At 46.1% G+C, this 25,150-nt stretch overlaps 1 protein-coding gene across 2 annotated transcripts in view; it reads right to left on the minus strand.

The window, feature by feature from the left end:
- Positions 1-1,616: 1,616 nt before the first annotated feature.
- Positions 1,617-25,150, minus strand: part of LOC139538733 (protein DOP1B-like) — a 53,966-nt gene continuing 30,432 nt past the window's right edge. For both annotated transcript variants that reach the window (XM_071341123.1, XM_071341124.1), the window contains exons 18-36: positions 21,784-21,884; positions 21,370-21,560; positions 19,567-21,257; positions 19,244-19,435; positions 18,993-19,118; positions 17,492-17,626; positions 17,320-17,375; positions 17,089-17,193; positions 14,685-14,751; positions 14,297-14,453; positions 13,380-13,462; positions 13,041-13,300; positions 12,837-12,898; positions 12,624-12,752; positions 4,895-5,031; positions 4,679-4,734; positions 4,381-4,521; positions 4,117-4,249; positions 1,617-3,116 (exon numbers count right to left, since the gene is read on the minus strand). In XM_071341123.1, coding sequence (XP_071197224.1) covers positions 2,865-3,116; positions 4,117-4,249; positions 4,381-4,521; positions 4,679-4,734; positions 4,895-5,031; positions 12,624-12,752; positions 12,837-12,898; positions 13,041-13,300; positions 13,380-13,462; positions 14,297-14,453; positions 14,685-14,751; positions 17,089-17,193; positions 17,320-17,375; positions 17,492-17,626; positions 18,993-19,118; positions 19,244-19,435; positions 19,567-21,257; positions 21,370-21,560; positions 21,784-21,884 — 4,074 coding nt within the window. In that variant the 3' untranslated portion in view covers positions 1,617-2,864. The remainder of the gene's footprint in view (positions 3,117-4,116; positions 4,250-4,380; positions 4,522-4,678; positions 4,735-4,894; positions 5,032-12,623; positions 12,753-12,836; positions 12,899-13,040; positions 13,301-13,379; positions 13,463-14,296; positions 14,454-14,684; positions 14,752-17,088; positions 17,194-17,319; positions 17,376-17,491; positions 17,627-18,992; positions 19,119-19,243; positions 19,436-19,566; positions 21,258-21,369; positions 21,561-21,783; positions 21,885-25,150) is intronic.

The following is a 25,150-nucleotide window of genomic DNA, read 5'->3' on the forward strand; positions in this document are numbered from 1 at the left end:
AGCGGTGGGGCACCATCCAGCTGGGCCGAGCGGGTGTTTTGAATAATAATGCTGCATTTATAGCCAAGTGGGAAGGTGGTAATTACCAGTTAAATGTATTCACTTTCTTTGAACACGTTGAAAAATGCCAATTCACACAAGCTCCATCAACTGTACTTTTAGTTTATGGTTATCATGAATGTAAACAAAAAAAGTGTTAAAAAAACATTGCTTTTTATAAATAATGTTTTGTTGTATTTAACTGACTAAAATGCTATTATCTAGGTCATTTCTTTAGTAGAGGTCAGCTTGTGGGACAAGTCAGGGGTGCTTTCAGTTCGATGGAACAACTGCTATGTTGCAGAACAGTTTGTACTGAACTACATGTTTCCCCAAGATGTTCTGGAACAGACTTTGAGGTACGTTTTCTCCATTTGGTGGGTGTAACAGGGTGAATCAAACTGAACTCTTTGGAGTGTTAAAGAATAACTTAATTTCTGTTTATTCATGAACCAATTGATTTTAATTTAAAAGAGAGATGCTGGTATTGTCCCAGAACAAACACCTGCCTCCCTAGATTACTATTTTATAAAAGGGGCTGAGCTGGACCCAAGGAAAGAAAGAATAAGCATCCAAAAACACCCCTAAGCTAGATTAGCATATTTAAACAACTAACTAACCAAAAATACAGTGGGTGGTCCACCCAGTTCTAACTAGTGTATTTAACAAAGTTTACCTACGGGTAGTGTATGCCCATGGGTGACCTGTCTGGTTACCCCCTATTCCCACCATCAAACACCATAACCAAAAACAATACTCACAGGTGGGGACAAAGTGACATGTATCCTAAACCACACAAGAGATCTACAAACATATGGCATTTACAGAGAGATTGCTACACAAAGAGATCGAGCTCTAGAGAAAACAACTGACAGGGTTTTTAACCCAAGGGAAAGGGACTGTGATTGGGTAGGAGAAAAGGAGCAGGTGTCTTCTGATTAGCGACTGATTGATGACTGATTGGGGAATGATGATTGTCACCTGTGAGTAGGGGAGAAGGAGAGAAAAGAAATACACACAGGATACATACAGAATACCTGTATCCGTAACATAAATAAATACAGTATGGGGATGAAGTAGTTGGATGGGCTATTTACAGATGGGCTATGTACAAGTCCAGTGATCTGTGAGCTGCTCTGGCAGCTGGTGCTTAAAGCTAGTGAGGGAGATATGAGTCTCCAGCTTCAGTGATTTTTGCAGTTCGTTCCAGTCATTGGCAGCAGAGAACTGAAAGGAAAGGCGGCCAAAGGAAGAATTGGCTTTGATAAACAGTTATAAAACCTGCATACATTATGCTATTGGGATCCTGAGTGGCGCAGCAGTCTAAGGCATTGCATCGTAGTGCTAGAGGCATCACTACAGACCGGGGTTCGATCCTGGGCTGTATCAACCGGCTGTGATTGGGAATCCCATAGGTCGGCGCACAATTGGCCCAGAGTTATCCGTGTTAGGGGATACAGGTTAGTTGAGGTAGTTTGTACTTGTAAGTAGGGGTAAAGTGACTATACATAGATAATAAACAGTGAGTAGCAGTGGTGTAAAATCAAAGGGGTGGTATCAATGTAAATAGTCTGGTGGCCATTTTTAAATGTTTTTATTTGCAGACCATGATATATTAATTCGGATATTAACAAGTAATCATTTTCAGGAGGTCAAACATTTACATAGTTTAGTTAAGCATTCACAATTGAATAATAAAATTGTGTTGAGTGGTAATGGTGTATTCATGACAAGTGGTAAACTGAACCTCTGAGTTAATTTACATTTGTTTGCATAGAGCTTCCTATTGGTTGATTCTAGAAACTTGGGCCTCATCATTCTACAACTAGTTTCCAAGTCAAATTTCAGAGATTCTGAGTTGCTTTGAAAGCACCATATGTCCAAACATTCCACAAAACACCTAAAAATAGACAGACTCCCAATGAACAAATACCACACGTTATTTAACTTATATTAGATATCTAGAGGTATTACTATGCACACAAATCCAATTAAAGAATTTACCCACAAATAAAACTGTGACATGATTGATGACAAGCAGAGCTTTTTAAACATAAAAAAAATCAACCATCCTCTATTAAAAGCCTTAGAGGTCCCATAGTCACTGACCAGCAGGTATACTCATCTACTCCTGTCTCATTGGAATATATTACAACATATGCTAATAGGAGGGAGCAGGTTTATGGAGAGCTTTGTAGAGCAATTAGTAGTCAGTACTGCGGTCTCTCTCTTTGTTACAGTGGTTACAGTGGTGCTTCTTTTATGACCAGTGTCACCTCTAAAAGCTAGTTAGTATCAGTACTACTCTTATTTTAAGTCAGCACATTCAGACTTGTACTCAGAGAGAGCCTAATTTTTAAAATGTATTTCACCTTTATTTAACTAGGCAAGTCAGTTAAGAACAAATTCTTATTTTCAATGACGGCCTAGGAACAGTGGTTTAACTGCCTTGTTCAGGGGCAGAGCGACAGATTTTTACCTTGTCAGCTCGGTGATTCGATCTTGCAACCTTTCGGTTACTAGTCCAACGCTCTAACCACTAGGCTACCTGCCGCCCCAACTGCCATTCCAGTTTGTGTCAGTTAATTCTAGATTATTTTCGAGTATCTCAAATGTAGAATATCCTATATAGATGTGTTAAATCTCAACCAGGTAACGTAAACAATTCAAAATTCAAAAGAACATCCCAAAAGATGACAATTTAGCTGGTATATGCCTACAATACAACATTGCTTTCAGTGGTTGTGCCCATTCTACACATTCCATTTCTATGGTTCCAGTTCTCATTTCCTCTACGTTCTAAGATCTAGATCCTTGGTGGAGTTCTAACTCTCCATGGAGTCTAGGAACTCTTCCTCAGTGATGTGCTCCAGTCTCTTCAGGACTTGGTCGGCACTGGCTGCAGGGTAGTCTGTCACAGGGTAATCTGGAGGGCTGCTGGGTGAAGTGCCCTGGAAGGAACAGCAGAGTGTATGGAGGAAGGGAGCAAGCTGGATGATGGAGGTGAGAAAGCGACGGGTGAGGAGGGGGAACTCCAGACGCTCCGTAGATGACTCCTCGCTCAGCCCGTTCAGCATCTGGAATGAAAATACATGTTATACAATACTCGCATGATTGAGTCAGCTCGTTATCATGGTGTATATAAGGACGTGTTATTTTGCTCGATAACGGTGTGTGTGTTCAAATCAAAATTTATTTGTCACATGCGCCGAATACAATGGGTGTAGACTTATCCATGAAATGCTTGCTTACAAACCCTTCCCAACGATGCATAGTTAAGAAATAATAATAAATAATAAAATAGTAACACATGAGGAATAAAATACACAAGAATGGAGGTATATCCAGTGAGTACCAGAACCAGATCAATGTGCAGAGGTGAGAGGTACACTACATGACCAAAAGTATGTTGACACCTGCTCGTTGCTTCCAGACACAGTTTGGAAGTCGGTAGTGAGTGCTGCAACTGAGGGAAAAACTATTTTTACGCGCTTTAGCACCCGGCAGTCCCATTCTGTGAGCTTGTGTGGCCTACCACTTTGCGGCTGAGCTGTTGTTGCTCCTAGACATTTCCACTTCACAATAACAGCAATTAAGAGTTGACTGGTGTCAAATAAAGAAGAGTCAAATAAAGAATAGAGTAGCAGCAGCATATGATGAGTGTAAAAGTGTGTGTGTGTGTGTGTGTGCGCGTGTGTATGTGCGTTTGTGTTGTGTTGGTATCTGTGTGTATATGTGTTTGCGTTGTCGATATGCATGTGTGTGTGAGTTTTGTGTGAGAGTGTCTGTGGACATGTTTAACTATACTTGTGGGGATCAGAAGTCCCCACAAGAATAGTAAATTAACAAACAAACATTTTGTTGGTCCCCACAAGGTCAAATGCTATTTCTAGGGGGTTAAGGTTAGAATTAGGTTTAGGGTTAGGAGCTAGGAGGTTGGGGTTAAGGTAAGAGCACTGGTTAAGGTTAGGGAAAATAGGATTTTGAATGGTACTGAATTATGTGTCCCCACAAGGTTAGTCGTATAAGACTGTGTGTGTGTGAGTGTGCATAGTGCAAGGTAGGGTGTTCCCTTACTCCGTAGCGTTGGTGTAGTGCCTCTAGTACTTTGACAATATGGGGTTTGCACTCCTGCTCTCCCTCCAGGAGACTATTCTCTGGGCCACTGTAGCAGCTCATATCCACTTCTGGAACAAAGGCCCAGCGATACCTAGACACACATGCACACACCAGACACACCAGACACACACACAAGAGCAGAGAGAATGGAATGCAATTGTAATCATTCTAAGCACACCCTACATAGATGCGAAGCAGATACTAAGCCGATGAGGCTCTTACATCTGAAAGAGGGGCATCTTCTCTGGGGGGAAGGCCAGGGCGGTGTCCAGGAACTTGCATGCAGACAGGTACATGTCCAACTCTGGCTGGGGGAAAGCCAATGGCCCGTTCCCCATGGCTCCACGTACAACTTTAGTCAACCTGACAGAGAAAGACAGAGTAGAAGGAGAACAGAGAAAAAGCAAGAGACAACACAATAAGTCTGAATGAAACATAGTCAAGATATTCACATGAGATACTGCCTGATACATTGACATTATATATGTAGATAAAATAATGGATGGGTAGACTGACTCACTTTGACACCTCTTTTTCGTCCAACAAGGCTTTTTCCAGTCGAACAAATATTCGGATCTGACAAACGGAGAGAAGAGACACGCCATTAGAAGACAGGACTGGACAAACACTAACAAACACTTTATTTTTTACATGCCACAACTCTGCTGAAAACAATGCATGTCAGGAAATCAACAGTGACAGGAAGTGATGTCATCAGGGCGGGGTTGTTCCTCACCAGTTCTGTGACCATGATTGGCCAGAGGGAGGTGAGGTGCTGGGGGGAGATCCGCAGCACAAGAACACGGAAAGTCAGAAACATCTGAGCAGAGACGGAGGGCGTCTGACCCATACGCAGAGCCTCTGTCAGCCGCTCTGAGTGAGGATGGGAGGAGAGATCATCATTACATTTAGGGATGGGTACGGTTATTTGAATATTCAAATATCTGAACGTACATAGGTATTCGATTACTTAAGAGAGTATTCATTTTTTAAATAGGCTTTTATTTTAAAGGCCTTGTCTGAAATTTAAATAAAATCAGTGGAAGCTACTCAGAGGAGGAAGGGGAGAACCATAAAACATTACAAAATAAATTGTTGAACATTTAAAAAGTTAAAACTATTCACGCCACCAAATAATTGATTAAAATACACTATTTTACAATGAAGGTCTACAGTAGCCTCAACATCACTCTGTAGGATAGCACCATGGTGTAACCGGAGTACAGCTAGCTTCCGTTCTCCTCTGGGTACATTGACTTCAATACAAAACCTAGGAGGCTCATGGTTCTCACCCCCTTCCATAGACTTACACAGTAATTATGACAACTTCCAGAGAACGTCCTCCAACCTATCAGAGCTCTTGCAGCATGAACTGACATGTTGTCCACCCAATCAAAGAATCAGAGAATTAATCTAGTACTGAAAGCATAAGGTACAGAGCTAGCACTGCAGAGCATAAAATATGGTGAGTAGTTGACTCAGAGAGAAAGAATATAGTTGAACAGTGTTCCAAAATGAAGGAGAAGCCATAGAGAGATCGAGAGAGATTTCATAAAAAAAAAAAAAACATTTTCAGTTTCACTTATTTAGCTAGCAAATGCAGCTAGCTAGTTTAGCCTACTCAAACACCCTGCTCAAACAGAGGGATGCTATGTTAGCTAGCTGGCTATGCAACACAACACTGGAAATCTTCCAAGTCAAGGTAAGCTTTAGGTTTGACAAATTAATTGCCACGGGGCCCGCCGGTGTCAGTGCTAAACTGCTTACTGACTGTACACTAACGTTACTGCATGATTGTATCGGGTTTACTAAATCAAATAACATTTTATTTGTCACATGAGCCGAATACAATAGGTGTAGACCTTACAGTGAAATGCTTACTTACAAGCCCTTAACCAACAATGCAGTTAAGAAAATACCTTAATTTAAAAAAAAGTAAGAGATAAGAATAACAAATAATTAAAGAGCAGCAGTAAATAACAAGAGTGGGGCTATATAAAAGGGGTACCGGTACAGAGTCAATGTCAATGTACAGGTGCACCGGTGTCGAGGTAATTGAGGTAATATGTACATGTAGGTAATAACAGAGTAGCAGCAGCGTTCCAGAGCGGGGGGCAATGCAAATAGTCTGGGTAGGCATTTGCTTACCTGTTCAGGAGTCTTATGGCTTGGGGTAGAAGCTATTTAGGAGCCTCTTGGACCTAGACTTGGCGCTCCGGTATCGCTTGCTGTGCGGTTGCAGAGAGAACAGTCTATGACTAGCGTGGCTGGAGTCTTTGAAATTTTAGGGCCTTCCTCTGACACCGCCTGGTATAGAAGTTCTGGATGGCAGGAAGCTTGGCCCCGGTGATGTACTGGGCCGTACGCACTACCCTCTGTAGTGCCTTGCGGTTGGATGCCGAGCAATTGCCATACCAGGAAGTGATGCAACCCGTCAGGATGCTCTTGATGGTGCAGCTTTAAAACCTTTTGAGGATCTGAGGACCCATGTCAAATCTTTTCAGTCTCCTGAGGGTGACTGTCTTTATGTGCTTGGTCCATGTTAGTTTGTTGGTGATGTGGACGCCAAGGAACTTGAAGCTCTCAACCTGCTCCACTACAGCCCGTCTATGAGAACGGGGGCGTGCTCGGTCCTCCTTTTCCTGTAGTCCACAATCATCTCCTTTGTCTTGATCACGCTGAGGTAGAGGTTGTTGTCCTTGCACCACACGGTCAGGTCTCTGACCTCCTCCCTATAGGCTGTCTCATCGTTGTTGGTGATCAGGCCTACCACTGTTGTGTCATCAGCAAACTTAATGGTGTTGGAGTCGTGCCTGGCCATGCAGTCAAGAGTGAACAGGGAGTACAGGAGGGGGCTGAGCACGCACCCCTGAGGGGCCCCTGTGTTGAGGATCAGAGTGGCGGATGTGTTGTTACCTACCCTTACCACCTGGGGGCGGCCCGTCAGGAAGTCCAGGATCCAGTTGCAGAGGGAGGTGCTTAGTCCCAGAGTACTTAGCATAGTGATGAGCTTTGAGGGCACTATGGTGTTGAATTTTGAGCTGTAGTCAATTAATAGCATTCTCACATACAGTTGAAGTCGGAAGTTTACATACACTTAGGTTGGAGTCATTAAAATTCATTTTTCAACCACTCCACACATTTCTTGGTAACAAACTATAGTTTTGGCAAGTCGGTTAGGACATCAACTTTGTGCATGACACAAGTAATTTTTCCAACAATTGTTTACAGACAGATTATTTCACTTATAATTCACTGCATCACAATTCCAGTGGGTCAGAAGTTTACATACACTAAGTTGACTGTTCCTTAAAACAGCTTAGAAAATTACAGAACATGAAGTCATGGCTTTAGAAGCTTCTGATAGGCTAATTTACATCATTTGAGTCAATTGGAGGTGTACCTGTGGATGTATTTCAAGGCCCATCTTCAAACTCAGTACCTCTTTGCTTGACATCATGGGAAAATCAAAGGAAATTAGCCAAGACCTCAGAAAAAAATTTGTAGACCTCCACAAGTATGGTTCATCCTTGAGAGCAATTTCCAAACGCTTGAAGGTACCACGTTCATCTGTACAAACAATAGTACGCAAGTATAAACACCATGGGACCACGCAGCCGTTATACCGCTCAGGAAGGAGACGCGTTCTGTCTACTAGACATGAACGTACTTTGGTGCGAAAAGGGCAAATCAATCCCAGAACAACAGCAAAGGACCTTGTGAAGATGCTGGAGGAAACAAGTACAAAAGTATCTATATCCACAGTAAAAAGAGTCCTATATCGACATAACCTGAAAGGCCGCTCAGCAAGGAAGAAGCCACTGCTCCAAAACCACCATAAAAAAGCGAGACTATGGTTTGTAACTGCACATGGGGACAAAGATCGTACTTTTTGAGAAATATCCTCTGGTCTAATGACAAAAATAGAACTGTTTGGCCATAATGACCATCCTTATGTTTGGAGGAAAAAGGGGGATGCTTGCAAGCCGAAGAACACCATACCAACCGTGAAGCACGGGGGTGGCAGTATCATGTTGTGGGGGTGCTTTGCTGCAGGAGGGTCTGGTGCACTAAACAAAATAGATGGTATCTTGAGAAAGTAAAATTATGTGGATATATTGAAGCAACATCTTAAGACATCAGTCAGGAAGTTAAAGCTTGGTCACAAATGGGTCTTCCAAATGGACAATGACCCCAAGCATACTTCCAAAGTTGTGGCAAAATGGCTTAAGGACAACAAAGTCAAGGTATTGGAGTGGCCATCACAAAGCCTTGACCTCAATCCCATAGAAAATGTGTGGGCAGAACTGAAAAAGCATGTGTGAGCAAGAAGGCCCACAAACCTGACTCAGTTACACCCGCGCTGTCAGGAGGAATGGGCCAAAATTCACCCAACTTATTGTGGGAAGCTTGTGGAAGGCTACCTGAAACGTTTGACCCAAGTTAAACAATTTAAAAGGCAATGCTACCAAATACTAATTGAGTGTATGTAAACTTCTGACTCACTGGGAATGTGATGAAAGAAATAAAAGCTGAAATAAATCATTCTCTCTACTAATATTCTGACATTTCACATTCTTAAAATAAAGTGGTGATCCTAACTGACCTAAGACAGGGGATTTTTTACTAGGATTAAATGTCAAGAATTGTGAAAAACTGAGTTTAAATGTTGTGTTAATTGTGTTAATGTAAACTTCCGACTTCAACTGTAGGTGTTCCTTTTGTCCAGGTGTGAAAGGGCAGTGTGGAGTGCAATAGAGATGGCATCATCTGTGGATCTGTTGGTGCGGTATGCAAATTGGAGTGTGTCTAGGGTTTCTGGGATAATGATGTTGATGTGAGCCATGACCAGCCATTCAAAGCATTTCATGGCTACAGACGTGAGTTCTACAGGTCGGTAGTCATTTAGGCAGGTTATTTTAGTGTTCTTGGGCACAGGGACTATGGTGGTCTGCTTGAAACATGTTGGTATTAGACTCAAACAGGGAGGGGTTGAAAATGTCAGTGAAGACACTTGCCAGTTGGTCAGCGCATGCTCGCAGTACACGTCCTGGTATTCCTGCTATCCGGAGGGCATAGCAGGATTTCTTATAAGCTTCCGGGTTAGAGTCCCGCTCCTTGAAAGCGGCAGCTTTCCATGGCTTCTGGTTGGGGTATGTATGTACAGTCACTGTGGGGACGACAGCCTTGATGCACTTATTGATAAAGCCAGTGACTGATGTGGTGTACTCCTCAATGCCATCGGAAGAATTCCGGAACATATTCCAGTCTGTGCTAGCAAACATGTTAGTTCTATTAGCTATAGTATGTTGACTATGACGTTACTTTAGCTAATATGGTGACAATGATGTAGACTGTGTAGCAGTTATGATATGGTTTGGCTTGGAAAGGTTTTTTCGCCTGGTCACATACAGTGTTGTCCATTGAAGTACACGAGCGATGGGAAAAGGTGAGAGGAGGCGAGCGCTGGATGCGAGAAGGAATACAACATGGCTGCTATGAAAGTAAACTGTGTTTACGCGTGATCAGGGGTGTATTCATTCCTGCCGATTTTGTTGAAAAACGTTTCTTTCGGAACGGGGATAAACATACCCTAATTTGTCCAATAGAAACTCTAGCTTGCAACTGTTGGACTAATGATTACACCTAGATAAGCTCGATGCAGGCAAGAGTGTGCAAGGCGGTATTGAATGTGTCACTGTCTGTCCATGTGTCACTGTCTGCCTAAAATGTTTCTCTCGACCTGTGTGCACCTACATTGTAAACTATCACTCATAGGCTAGGTTGTAGCAACCTCATGATGGGTATAGGGAAAATATGAGTATCGTGTTGTAGCCAAAACCTATGGCTGTTACAGTACATTGAACTAGGTGAATGGAATATACATGAGTCATCCAATATGCTGTAATAGAAATAAGGCCATGCTCATTAAAAAAAACACATCTTAAACGGCACTAACCGCCACTGAAATATATGTATCTGTGACATTGCTACATAGCCTACAAGGATAGACTATTACATTCTACAGTTTTTATGAGTGTGTCCCATAAAAAGGAAACATTGGATGGGAAGCGCAGAAAAATAGCCTCAATTAGCCTTGCTACTTTAGCTAGCTAGATGACTTACACTACATGCTTGTCGAACATCTCATTCCAAAATCATGGGCATTAATATGGAGTTGGTCCTCCCTTCGCTGCTATAACAGCATCCACTCTTCTGGGAAGGCTTTCCACTAGCTGTTGGAACATTGCTGCGGGTACTTTTTGCCATTCAGCCACAAGAGTATTAGTGAGGACTGGCACTGATGTTTTGGCCGATTAGGCCTGGCTTGCAGTCGGAGTTCCAATTCATCCCAAAGGTGTTCGATGGGGTGGAGGTCAGGGCTCTGTGCAGGCCAGTCAAGTTCTTCCTCACCGATCTTGACAAACCATTTCTCTATGGACCGCGCTTTGTGCATGAGGGCATTGTCAAGCTGAAACAGGAAAGGGCCTTCCCCAAACTGTTGCCACAAATTTGGAAGCACAGAATCGCATAGAATGTCATTGTATGCTGTAGCGTTAAGCTTTCTCTTCACTGGAACTGAGGGGCCTAGCCCGAACCATTATTCCTGCTCCACCAAACTTTACATTTGGCACTATGCATTGGGGCAGGTAGCGTTCTCCTGGCATCCTCCAAACACAGATTTGTCTGTCGGACTGCCAGATGGTGAAGCGTGATTCACCATCTGATTCACTCCAGAGAACACGTTTCCACTGCTCCAGAATCCAATGGCGGCAAGCTTTACACCACTCCAGCCGATGCTTGGCATTGCGCATGGTGATCTTAGGCTTGTGTGCGGCTGCTCGGCCATGGAAACCCATTTAATGAAGCTCCCGATGAACAGTTATTGTGCTAATGTTGCTTCCAGAGGCAGTTTGGAACTCTGTAGTGAATGTTAAAACCGAGGACAGACAATTGTTACGAGTGACCCGCTTCAGCGGTCCTGTTTTGTGAGCTTGTGTGGCCTACAACTTCGAGGCTGAGCCGTGGTTGCTCCTAGATGTTTCCACTTCACAATAACAGCACTTATTGTTGACCGGGGCAGCTCTAGCAGGGTAGAAATTTGACAAACTGATTTGTTGGAAAGGTTGCATCCTATGACGGTGCCACGTTGAAAGTCACTGAGCTCTTCAGTAAGGCCATTCTACTGCTAATGCTTGTCTATGGAGATGGCATGGCTGTGTGTTGATTTTATACACTTGTCAGCAACGGGTGTGGCTGAAATAGCCGAATCCGGGGCCTCCCGGGTGGCGCAGTGGTCTAGGGCACTGCATCGCAGCGCTAGCTGCGCCACCTGAGTCTCTGGGTTCGCGCCCAGGCTCTGTCGCAGCCGGCCGCGACCGGGAGGTCCGTGGGGCGACGCACAATTGGCCTAGCGTCGTCCGAGTTAGGCCGGTAGGGATATCCTTGTCTCATCGCGCTCCAGCGACTCCTGTGGCGGGCCGGGCGCAGTGCGCTCTAACCAAGGGGGTCAGGTGCACGGTGTTTCCTCCGACACATTGGTGCGGCTGGCTTCCGGGTTGGAGGCGCGCTGTGTTAAGAAGCAGTGCGGCTTGGTTGGGTTGTGCTTCGGAGGACGCATGGCTTTCGACCTTCGTCTCTCCCGAGCCCGTACAGGAGTTGTAGCGATGAGACAAGATAGTAATTACTAGTGATTGGATACCACGAAAATTGGGGAGAAAAGGGGGTAAAAAAAATAAATAAATAAAAAATTAAAGAATTAGCCGAATCCATTCATTTGAAGCGGTGTCCACATACTTTTGAGTGTATATATAGTGTAGCTGGCTAATGTAGCTAGCTTCTTTACAACGATTTGATGTAGTCAAGACAAGCACTACCAGCTGGTATGATAGATAACATATGGCAGCAACAAGTTTGTCTAACTAGTGCAAGTTGGTTTGGGACACAAACCCACACACCCGCTGAAATCTGTCCAAAATAAGCCCAATGCGTTTCTATGGGCTTATTTTGGATCTAAGCTTGTCGCCCATCTTTGGGACAACAAGCATGAGCATCTCGTCATTATATACAGATCACTGGCCCCTGCTCCTCTCTCGCCCCACCCCCACCCTTCTGCTGACACAAGCAGAGCACAGCGAACCGGCTCTATCGAGTTGCACGAGCATTGATTTATTTTTGTAAAGTTAACAAAATTGTACATGTATTTGGACTGTCCGGAAATCAGAAAAAATATAATGATATCATTAGAATACCGAAATCACTTCAAATGCCCATTCCTAATTACATTATACTGTAAATTAAGGACTCATATTGACCTTATAACATTTCACACACACACACACACACACTCACATTCTCTATCGCATTTCATTGTCTACATACTCAGACACACAGGAGCAATGTTCATGCAAAGCATTCAGTCACACACACAAAGAAATGCCTAAATACACAAAAAGCACACCCACCTTGGATGAGGGGCAGGTAGAGGTGGTACTGGTCTAACTCTCCACTGAACATGGCAAAGGCCTGACGCTTCAGTAACATGGGCTTCTGCTCTGCACTGGGAAACAGCTTCAGAGAACTGCTCTGCATGCCTGCAATACACACACAGAGTTAACACGCACGTGCGTACAAACACATGCATGAACACACAAACAGGGTTGGGTGGCTCTACTTACTCATGAGGTCTTTGAACATGGTCTTCTCATGGGTCAGCAGGTGGTCGATGATAGACCTCCAGCTATAGAAAACAGGTCAGGAGGTCAAACAGACCATTTCTTTTTACATTTTATCTGATGATAATAATGTCAATATTTACATGTAATGTACATGTAATGTACACACGCACCCACACACACACACACACACAAATCCAATCTTACTGGGGGGTGCAGGAGACATCCATGGTGAAGAAGAGGGGGTCCATGTAGAGTTCGAAGGCCTCTTTCCTCCAGGCCCTCTTGGTGTAGGCGTACCCACTCAGATTGCTCAGAAGCTGGGCACCCGCACCGAAACTGGGCATGTTGTAAGCACTGTGGTTCTTCAGGTAGGGGAAGACGTAGTACATGAGGCGAGAGATGAGAGGGACGGCTTTCTCCTTCTCATCACTGCGATACACCATGTCCAGGAGAGGGGCTAGAACCTGCAGAGGAGGAGGGTCTGTCATATACAGAAACACATACATAGGCGTGAAAACCATAGTTGCACACAAACACACTTACCTCTGCCAATAGCACTAGGGCTTGCACACTGTACACAGAAGGGGCTGAGGAAGAGACCATGGTGCTGGCCTGAGCCTCAGAGTCTGGAGAAGAGAAGACAATTGAGGAGAAAGGGAAAGAAGGAGATGGGGACAGAAGTGTTGTTACTCATAAATATTTATGACTTTCTTCTTTAGTGCGTGCACTGAGGACAGACCCAAGGCTTAACCTTCTCAGGGTATCAGGAAGGAACTCTATCTCATACTTCAGACCACATCCTGAGTCTACCCATGAAGTACCAATGCCAGTGAAGCTGCAGTGCTCTTACGTCACTGGAGGAACTAGTCTGGTTGCCATGGTAACAGCAGAGGAGAGAAGCATTTCTCCCAATGCACTTTTGAGAGAAGTGTCCTTCTTCCTCCCTCGATCACTACACTGGGGGACTAAGAGGGGAAGTGCTGTATTTCCATGGTTACAGTATGGGTCTGTGGACTCTCTCAGTCCACTCTAATGTAGACCTGAAGAGAGATGAGTAGAGAATAAAGGTTAAATGGTTAAATTAAAAATAAATGAGAAGAGAGGAAAGGAGACTGTTGGTTGAGGTGGGCCCTTTCTCAGCTAATGTGGAACGTGCATAAGGGGGTCAGGGTTTGGTTGCCATGGTTACAGAGGAGAGTCATGTCCTGAGGGTTTAGGATGTGAGCAGCTCTGAGCCAGTTTGAAGCCTAACCTACTGCTTCAATCGAATGTCAATTGAACATCCGCTCCAGTCCGCACCTGGAAAAGTGTGGACATATAGAGACAGGAGTGGACTTTTGATATGGCATCATTTCTTTAGAGCGGACCTATCAGACCAAGGTGTAAACTAGGCTTGAGTCTGTACCTGATAGAAACCAGGGATGTCTACAGGTGAGTGTGTGTGTGGTATCCATGGTTACCATAGAGGTCCAGGTCCAGCTCGTCGGATGGCTCCTCTGTCTCAGGACACACCTGAGGCTGGTTCTTGACCTCCAGGTTACGGCTGAGCCAGCTGGTCTGCTCCAGAGACGACCCCGCCACCCCGCCCACAGCCTCCAGGATCTTCTGGGTCACCTCCTACATGGCATCACCATCATTACCACCATCATCATGCATCTCACACTGTACCCTTTCAATCTCACACTAAAGCCTAATTTACACCTTTCACTTCAATCAAATGTCCGCTCCCTTTCGCACAGTTCTGCAAAGTGGGGTTTCTGAATCCGTGAGGACAGACCTAGCGGATGGTGCGGAAGAGAAAGGTGTAAATTAGGCTGAAGGATGGTGACACTGTGACCCATGTCTTACCTGCATATCCCTAGTGTCCTTCTTATTGTCCAGGTTGGGGAGCCGGTTTACAAAGTCATTGAGGATCCTGTGGTAGGAGAGAATTAAAATAACAGTACAATTATGGATTGGTAGACCAGAGTGCAATAATATCTTATTGATTATGATACAGTATCAAACCAAAGCACATCTGAGAGATGTGTGACATTCTACTTATGTTTGGTAAAAACATATAGGAGAAACATTGTTTCAAACAGAGAGTGTTATGCTAGGAACAATATCTATAGTAATAAATCGGTATGACCAGAGATTAATGACTGATAACCAGTGGTGTAAAGTACTTCGGTAAAAATAATTTTCATTACTACTTAAGTAGTTTGTATGGGTATCTGTACTTTACTATTTACTTTAACTTCACTACATTCCTAAAGAAAATAATGTACTTTTTACTCCATACATATTCCCTGACACTCAAAAGTACTCGTTACATTTTTAATGCTTATTAGCAGGACAGGAAAATTGTGAAATTCACGCATGTACGAAAATAATATCACTGGTCATCCCTACTGCCTCTGATCTGGCAGACTCACTAAACACACATACTTAGTTTGTAAATTATGTCTGAGTGTTTGAGTGTGCCCCTGGCTATCTGTAAAAAAAATAACAACAATAAAATAGTGCCTTCTGGTTTGCTTATTATAAGGAATTTGAAATGATTTATACTTTTGATACTTAAGTATATTTTAGCAATTACTTTTCCATTTGATACTTAAGTATAAACTCAGCAAAAAAAGAAACGTCCTCTCACTGTCAACTGCGTTTATTTTCAGCAAACTTTGTATTTGTATGAACATAACAAGATTCAACAACTGAGACATAAACTGAACAAGTTCCACAGACATGTGACTAACAGAAATGGAATAATGTGTCCCTGAACAAAGGGGGGGTCAAAATCAAAAGTAACAGTCAGTATCTGGTGTGGCCACCAGCTGCATTAAGTACTGCAGTGCACCTCCTTCTCATGGACTGCACCAGATTTGCCAGTTCATGCTGTGAGATTTTACCCCACTCGTCCACCAAGGCACCTGCAAGTTCCCGGACACTTCTGGGGGGAATGGCCCTAGCCCTCACCCTCCGATCCAACAGGTCTCAGATGTGCTAAATGGGATTAAGATATGGGCTCTTCGCTGGCCATGGCAGAACACTGGAGGAAATCATGCACAGAACGAGCAGTTCGGCTGGTGGCATTGTCATGCTGGAGGGTCATGTCAGGATGAACCTACAGGAAGGGTACCACATGAGGGAGGACGATGTCTTCCCTGTAATGCACAGCGTTGAGATTGCCTGCAATGACAACAAGCTCAGTCCGATGATGCTGTGACACACCGCCCCAGACCATGATGGACCCTCCACCTCCAAATCGATCCCGCTCCAGAGTACAGGCCTCGGTGTAACACTCATTCCTTCGACGATAAACGAGAATCCGACCATCACCCCATGTGAGACAAAACCGCAGCTCGTCAGTGAAGAGCACTTTTTGCCAGTCCTGTCTGGTCCAGCAATGGTGGGTTTGTGCCCATAGGCGACGTTGTTGCCGGTGATGTCTTACAACAGGCCTACAAGCCCTCAGTCCAGCCACTCTCAGCCTATTGCGGACAGTCTGAGCACTGATGGAGGGATTGTGCGTTCCCGTTGTAACTCGGGCAGTTGTTGTTGCCATCCTGTACCTGTCCCGCAGGTGTGATGTTTCGATGTACCGATCCTGTGCAGTTGTTGTTACACGTGGTCTGCCACTGCAAGGACAATCAGCTGTCCGTCCTTTCTCCCTGTAGTCCTGTCTTAGGCGTCTCACAGTACAGACATTGCAATTTATTGCCCTCGCCACATCTGCAGTCCTCATGCCTCCTTGCAGCATGCCTAAGGCACGTTCACGCAGATGAGCAGGGACCCTGGGCATCTTTCTTTTGGTGTTTTTCAGAGTCAGTAGAAAGGCCTCTTTTAGTGTCCTAAGTTTTCATAACTGTGACCTTAATTGCCTACCGTCTGTAAGCTGTTAGTGTCTTAACGACCGTTCCATAGGTGCATGTTCATTAATTGTTTATGGTTCATTGAACAAGCATGGGAAACAGTGTTTAAACCCTTTACAATGAAGATCTGTGAAGTTACTTGGATTTTTATGAATTATCTTTGAAAGACAGGGTCCTGAAAAATTTCTTTTTTTGCTGAGTTTATTTAACCAAATACTTTTAGACTTTTACTCAAGTAATATTTTACTGAGTGACTTTCACTTTTACTTGAAGGTATCTTTACTTTTACTCAAGTATGACAGTTGGGTACTTTTTCCACCACTGCTGATAATGGTTTATGGGCATTGGACAACAAATGACAGTACATGTGTCAGACAGAAAGGAAGTTGCTGACTCACCCCAGCAGCAGGAAGTGTCCGGGCGGGGCCAGGTTGAGCTGCACAGACTCTCTGAGAAGAGTGAGGAGGGGCGCCATGTTCTCCTGGAGTGCCTGTGCCGGAATACTACCACACACAGAGAGAGGAGGAAGGTGAAACACTTTTAAATGCTATCACATATAGGCAAGAACTGAAGTGTATTACTAACTACATGACACTGTGAATCTCTGTGTTGTTGTTGTAGTTTGTTACCTCTGAATGTAGGCATAGCTGAACTGTAGCATTGGGATGTCTACCAGGGTGGACTTCTGCCACACAGAGGAAGGAAACAAAAGGGACTTGCATCAACTATGACCTTCAGATTACCACCGTGTCATTTATCTCTGGGTTAAACAGTCAAATGTTTAGGTGTATGTGTGTGTACCTGGTCTCGTTTGATCTGGTGGGGTTTTTTCACCACCTCTTTGACCATCTGCAGGATATTTTCTGTACTGAGCGTGCCCAAGGACTTCACCAGATCCACGATGGTCAGACGAGACTCACTGGCCACAGGTAAGATCTAGATTGAGATAGAGGGGGGGTGGGGGTGGGAGAGAGAGTGAGGGGGAGAGAGAGAGGGATTACTTTGTGTGTCACCTTCTTGTTGTCATGTAAACAGGGGTGTGTGATGAAGGTACACTATATATACAAAAATATGTGGACAACCCTTCAAATTAGTGGATTCTGACATTTCAAATCGAGCACACAGCCATGCAATCTCCAAATAGAAACATTGTCAGTAGAATGGCCTTACTGAAAAGCTCAGTGACTTTCAATGTATTCGCCGTCATAGGATGCAACCTTTCCAACAAGTCAGTTCGTTCAATTTCTGCCCTGCTAGAGCTGACCTGGTCAACTGTAAGTATTGTTATTGTGAAGTGGAAATGTCTTTGAGCAACAACGGCTCTGCCGAGAAGTCGTAGTCCACACAAGCTCACAGAACGGGACCGCCGAGTGCTGAAGCGGGTAAAAATTGTCTGTCCTCAGTTGCAACACTCACTACCAAGTTCCAAACTGCCACTGGAAGCAACGTCAGCACAGGAACTGTTCGGTGGGAGCTTAATTAAATGGGTTTCCGTGGCCAAGCAGCCGCGCACAAGCCTAAGATCATCATCATGATGCAATGCCAAGAGTCAGCTGGAGTGGTGTAAAGCTTGCCGCCATTGGACTCTGGAGCAAGGGAAAAGTATTCTCTCAGTGATGAATCACGCTTCACCGTGTGGCAGTCCAACGGACGAATGTGGGTATGGCGGATCCAGGAGAACGCTCCCTTCCTGAATGCATAGTGCCAACTGTAAAGTTTAGTGGAGGAGTAATGGTCTAGGGCTGTTTTTCTTGGTTCAGGCTAGACCCCTTAGTTCCAGTGAAGGGAAATCTTAACGATACAAAATCCAATTACATACTTCCAACTTTGTGGCAAAAGTTTGGGGAAGGCCCTTTCCTGTTTCAGCATGACAATGCCCCTGTGCACAAAGCGAAGTCCATACAGAAATGGTTTGTCGAGATCGATGTGCAAGAACTTGACTGGCCTGCACAGAGCCCTGACATCAACCCTATCGACCACCTTTGGGATGAATTGGAACGCCGACTGCGAGCCAGGCCTAATCGCCCAACATCAGTGACCGACCTCACCAATGCTCGTGGCTGAATTGAAGCAAGCCCCCGCAGCAATGTTCCAACATCTGGGAAGGCTTTCCACTAGAAGAGGGGAGGCTGTTATTGCGGCAAAGAGGGAACCAACTCCATATTAATGCCCATGATTTTGGAATAAGATGTTTGACGAGCAGGTGTCCACTTACTTTTGTAGTGTAGTGTATGTGTGTGTGTAGCCTACATGTCCCACCCGCTTATTGCTAAAATTAATAATGATGTTTTAAAGCACTCACTTTGTTTTTGGTGTGTCTCCTCCTGCTCCTCCGGCTGCTCCACACAGCTCCCACTGAGGCCATTAGCTGCACCCCGTACTGCCCCGTCAGAGGAGTCAGGAACTCCAACACACGCTGTCTCAGGGTCTACCCACACACACAATGAGTAGTACCATCAGAGAGTGACACACAAATGCACATGCAAAACATATCACAGCACTACTGTCCATAAGAATGCACACACACACACCAACACACACATACATACATACCTTGGAGCTCCTGAAGTAGACAGAAGTAGAGGTGTGTCTGGCGGTCTGGGAATAGTCTGAGCCCCTACTCTGGGACTCCTCCCTCTTGACCACACCCCACAGCAGAGCCATGCTACTGAGCATGTGCGGCAGCTCCTCAATCACAGCGTTGCGGGCGTTCCGGACGTCTGCAGGGTCACAAGCCACCAGGGACTGAGAAGGTGGGAGAGAAACATTTAAAAGTTTTCTGCATTCAACTCTGTGTGTCTAAGTGTGTGGCACAGTGATCCACCTACATGTAGCCAAATCAGCAGACTGCATGGATGTGTGTGAGTGTGCCTCACCTTCTTGTTGTCCAGTAGACAGTGGTGAGTGAGTGTGGTCAGTCCCTCCAGTAGGGTGAGAGGATAATCAGGAGCGATGTTCTCCTTCCTGCCAATCAGACTCTGTGTAGCCTTCCCCCCGTCGTGATCGTACTGTTTGACCAGCTCGTCCAGGTTCCTGCACATCTGAGTGATGAGAGGAGCCACAATGATGCCCAGCGAGCGCCCCAGGTAGGGCAGAGACGAGCAAAGCAGCGCCACCCAGTGGGGGTGCATGGCATAGCCGTACTGCGGCTGCAGAGCCCGGGCTGCAGCCGACACAAACATCCCCTGGGCTGTGATGGGCTGGGTTTGGACGTACTGAGCTGCCTTGATGGACTGTTGGAACAGAACCGCTGTCTGCCATTCCCGTGCTAGTGCTGAGGAGGCATGGGAGTCACGGGGCTCATCGGAGTGCAGGGTCAAACCAGACTCCCCTGGCCACACATGGTACTCCAGGACGATGAGGGCCTGTAGGAGCTTGAGCAGCTCCATCTGTAAGGGGTACTGCTCTTGTCCCCCTCCCCCTCCCAGATTCACCAGGCTCTCCTCAGACAGACCCACCTGTTCATCTAACAGATCTACACCCCCCATGGCAGAGCCCTTCTCCGTTCCTCTCTGGCTGATGTACATGGAGGCTGAGAGGGTGAGGAGGGCGTACTGCTGCACCTTACACCTGGCCAGCAGCTTACAGATGGGCTCTGGGCTGACCCCAGCCTCCCCCTGGGTGGAGGTGTCTCCCTGGCCCCGCGCCACGATCCCCAGCTGTGTCACCAGGCGAGTCAGCACCCCCACGCTCTTCACCTGGACCTCCCTGTTCCCCTGCAGCTCCCCGGGGTCCAGAGTGAGGTAAGATGGGTAGTGGGAGCGCAGGAACTTCAGGCACAGGGACACCATCAGCTCGATGAGCAGGGAGAGGGGACTGGAGGGCGAAGCGTTGGGCAAGAGCAGGCGTCCGTAGAAGCCTCTTCCGTCCTGGGCCTGCTGGTGGCGCTGGAGCAGGTTGGAGACCAAATTGAGGTGTGCAGCTGAGCTGGTGTCCAGGGAGGTGGAGGAGAGGGCATTCACTAGAGGCTGCTGGGCACTGCTCCTCAACAGGCTGTCCAGCAGGGCCAGGCCGTGGAGCAGACGGGGCCAGCCGCCGGCCACAGAGTACAGCAGAACATGGCGGAACATAGAGTCAATGGCTTCCCGCTTCTCACGCTCCTGTTTGAGGAGACGTGACCGAGCCATGGCTTCAAGCTCCAAGTCCTCCTCCTCCTCGCTCGACAGCGAATCGGACGCCTGCGTGTGTTCCGATTCCACCCTCCTCAGGCCGTTGACCATGCTTCCTTCTTCTACACTACTACCGTAAGGGGCGGAGCCAGAGCTAGAGTTCTCCGTGGAGACCTGGACGCCGCTCGACTCGGTGTGTACACTCTCATCCTCCTCCTCCTCTTCCTCCGGTTCGTTTTCTTCCTCTGTCGCTTCGCTATCGCTGCGAGACACCCCCGTGGAGTCGGCCGGTGGTTTGGTTGTCTCCGGGTCATGCTCTAGCTCCCCCCACAGGGCCTCCCGGTCCACCAGGATCATGTGACCCAGTGTACCTTCATCTGTTTGGGTGCTGGTTGTCATGGCGTTCGTGTAACCATTGGTAGTGCTTCGACTTCTGCTCTTTAAATCTTTCAGAATACCTACAGAGAGAAAGATATTTCTGAGCATATCAAAACACACACACACACTAGGAGAGCAACATCCCTAAACACTCCAACAATCACCACTTCACACACCAAAACACACACATACCTGCGGTGAGGTTCTGTTTGACACTCTGGATGGTGCAGCGCTGGGTGGAAGGGTGGAGCAGCAGCAGCAGAACAGGCTCCAGGATGCGGACAACGTCCTGCAGGGAGAGAGCCCTGACCAGCCAGCACTGGGCTGCAGCACTCACAGAACCATCTGGGCTGTTCAGACAGTCCACCACCACACACAGAGATCTGGGACAGAGATACACAGTCAGTCATAGAGAGCTGAGAGAGACACACACATAATCTTAAATGGTGACCAGAGAGAGAGAGAGAGAGAGAGGAGCGAGAGAGATAAGGAGAAGGAGATACACATCCCATCTCCGCAATCTGAGGAAAAGGAGAACAGGTTCACCATGGTAGTAAAGAGTGATGTTGTAGGAAACCACTGACCGCACTACAGCTCTGTACTCACCGGTCAAATGAGCGGTTCAGAGACATGGTCCGGTTTGACTGGATGTCCCTGGTCAGGTGCCACAGCACTGAGAACCTGTGTAGGGCCTCCAACCGTACAGCCTGAGGAACACACACACGTCATTTACATGTTAGTTAAACACACAGGATAACTTACTCTTAGTCATATCACATGAGCATGGCTTCATGTATTTGTTCCTCGTCAATGTAAGGTGGATATGTGTAAAACTGGGTTTCTTAGTTACAGGGCCTTGTTTAAATGTGTTAGGGATGCTGTAGGGCAGGGGTAGGCAACTAGATTTCTGTCGGAGTGGATGGTTGGGGGGCCGTAACAAAATTATAAATGATACACTACAAATTGACCACAACAAAGCCCCAAATGAGATTTTATTTGAAAATCTATTCAACCCTAGTTCCCAAAATGAAATTGTATTTGAAAATCTATTCAACCCGAGTTCCCAAAATGAGATTGTATTTCATACCTTGATTACATTGATTATGTCTCTCTTTTTGGGGGGAGGGGGGGATGCTTGGGAACTAGGGTTGAATAGCGGGAACCGGGTTACCTTTTCAAAGAATAAATAACTGCGAGAAACCGGTAAATTATAAGAAATTACTTAAATGAACAGCATGACGTGAAATATATCTGTTAAGTTATATGCAATGTCTAAATGTCTAAATAAATGTTCCGGAGTTCCAAATTAAGCAGCAGCAGCTGAAAAGATGAGCTCCTACAAATATTGAAATTTAAATGTTTTTTTAGAGTAAAGTACATCGAAAAAAATCAAAAGAAAACTGCAAACTGAATAGGAGACCAAACAAGCAGCTAACAAAGAAGAAAGGCTTTTGAAAAAGTAACAATTTTTCATAAAATTATACCGTTTTCTTAGCTAGCTAAGTTGTTTACCTGTTGCTAGGCAGTTGCTAGGGACATTCCTGGAAGAAGCTAGCTAGCTAACAAGGAGTGTCTAGTTGGCAGAAGGGACAAAGAAGGGACAAAGTGGGACAAAATAAGGACAGAAGAAAAGGGAAAGGGGACATTAAGGTGAAGCAGTCCTCTAAAGACACAAAAGACAATAATACAAGAAACAACACTTCTATTGCCTCTCCCTCTACGATACGCACTTCCGGGTTGGAGCGAGTAGTTGCATTCCGCTTCGCTCCACAGGTAGTATTACATTTCATTTCATTACAGTACAACAGTTTGATTTGTTTGATCTTAGCTGGCTACATAGCCGTCTTTGTATCCAAGATAATTGTGTAGTCTAGAGTAATTGTCGAGGTTACCTAGCCAGTTACACTTTCAAACAAAGTCAACAACGCAGCCACTGCTAGCTAGCCTATTTCACCAGCCAGCAGTACTATATCATTTTAGTCAATAAGATATTTTGCAACGTAAGCTTAACTTTCTGAACATTCGAGACGTGTAGTCCACTTGTCATTCCAATCTCCTTTGCATTAGCGTAGCCTCTTCTGTAGCCTGTCAACTATGTGTCTGTCTATCCCTGTTCTCTCCTCTCTGCACAGACCATACAAACGCTTCACACCGCGTGGCCGCTGCTACTCTAACCTGGTGGTACCAGCGCGCACGACCCACGTGGAGTTCCAGGTCTCAGGCAGCCTCTGGAACTGCCGATCTGCGGCCAACAAGGCAGAGTTCATCTCAGCCTATGCTTCCCTCCAGTCCCTCGACTTCTTGGCACTGACGGAAACATGGATTACCAATGATAACACTGCTACTCCTACTGCTCTCTCCTCGTCTGCCCACGTGTTCTCGCACACCCCGAGAGCTTCTGGTCAGCGGGGTGGTGGCACTGGGATCCTCATCTCTCCCAAGTGGACATTTTCTCTTTCTCCCCTGACCCATCTGTCTATCGCCTCCTTTGAATTCCATGCTGTCACAGTTACCAGCCCTTTCAAGCTTAACATCCTTATCATTTATCGCCCTCCAGGTTCCCTTGGAGAGTTCATCAATGAGCTTGACGCCCTGATAAGTTCCTTTCCTGAGGATGGCTCACCTCTCACAGTTCTGGGTGACTTTAACCTCCCCACGTCTACCTTTGACTCATTCCTCTCTGCCTCCTTCTTTCCACTCCTCTCCTCTTTTGACCTCACCCTCTCACCTTCCCCCCCTACTCACAAGGCAGGCAATACGCTTGACCTCATCTTTACTAGATGCTGTTCTTCCACTAATCTCATTGCAACTCCCCTCCAAGTCTCCGACCACTACCTTGTATCCTTTTCCCTCTCGCTCTCATCCAACACTTCCCACACTGCCCCTACTCGGATGGTATCGCGCCGTCCCAACCTTCGCTCTCTCTCCCCCGCTACTCTCTCCTCTTCCATCCTATCATCTCTTCCCTCTGCTCAAACCTTCTCCAACCTATCTCCTGATTCTGCCTCCTCAACCCTCCTCTCCTCCCTTTCTGCATCCTTTGACTCTCTATGTCCCCTATCCTCCAGGCCGGCTCGGTCCTCCCCTCCTGCTCCGTGGCTCGACGACTCATTGCGAGCTCACAGAACAGGGCTCCGGGCAGCCGAGCGGAAATGGAGGAAAACTCGCCTCCCTGCGGACCTGGCATCCTTTCACTCCCTCCTCTCTACATTCTCCTCTTCTGTCTCTGCTGCTAAAGCCAATTTCTACCACTCTAAATTCCAAGCATCTGCCTCTAACCCTAGGAAGCTCTTTGCCACCTTCTCCTCCCTCCTGAATCCTCCTCCCCCTCCTCCCCCCTCCTCCCTCTCTGCGGATGACTTCGTCAACCATTTTGAAAAGAAGGTCGACGACATCCGATCCTCGTTTGCTAAGTCAAACGACACCGCTGGTTCTGCTCACACTGCCCTACCCTGTGCTTTGACCTCTTTCTCCCCTCTCTCTCCAGATGAAATCTCGCGTCTTGTGACGGCCGGCCGCCCAACAACCTGCCCGCTTGACCCTATCCCCTCCTCTCTTCTCCAGACCATTTCCGGAGACCTTCTCCCTTACCTCACCTCGCTCATCAACTCATCCTTGACCGCTGGCTACGTCCCTTCCATCTTCAAGAGAGCGAGAGTTGCACCCCTTCTGAAAAAACCTACACTCGATCCCTCCGATGTCAATAACTACAGACCAGTATCCCTTCTTTCTTTTCTCTCCAAAACTCTTGAACGTGCCGTCCTTGGCCAGCTCTCCTGCTATCTCTCTCAGAATGACCTTCTTGATCCAAATCAGTCAGGTTTCAAGACTAGTCATTCAACTGAGACTGCTCTTCTCTGTGTCACGGAGGCGCTCCGCACTGCTAAAGCTAACTCTCTCTCCTCTGCTCTCATCCTTCTAGACCTATCGGCTGCCTTTGATACTGTGAACCATCAGATCCTCCTCTCCACCC

This window comes from Salvelinus alpinus, chromosome 14, assembly GCF_045679555.1.
Source record: "Salvelinus alpinus chromosome 14, SLU_Salpinus.1, whole genome shotgun sequence".
NCBI classification, from domain to species: Eukaryota; Metazoa; Chordata; class Actinopteri; order Salmoniformes; family Salmonidae; genus Salvelinus; species Salvelinus alpinus.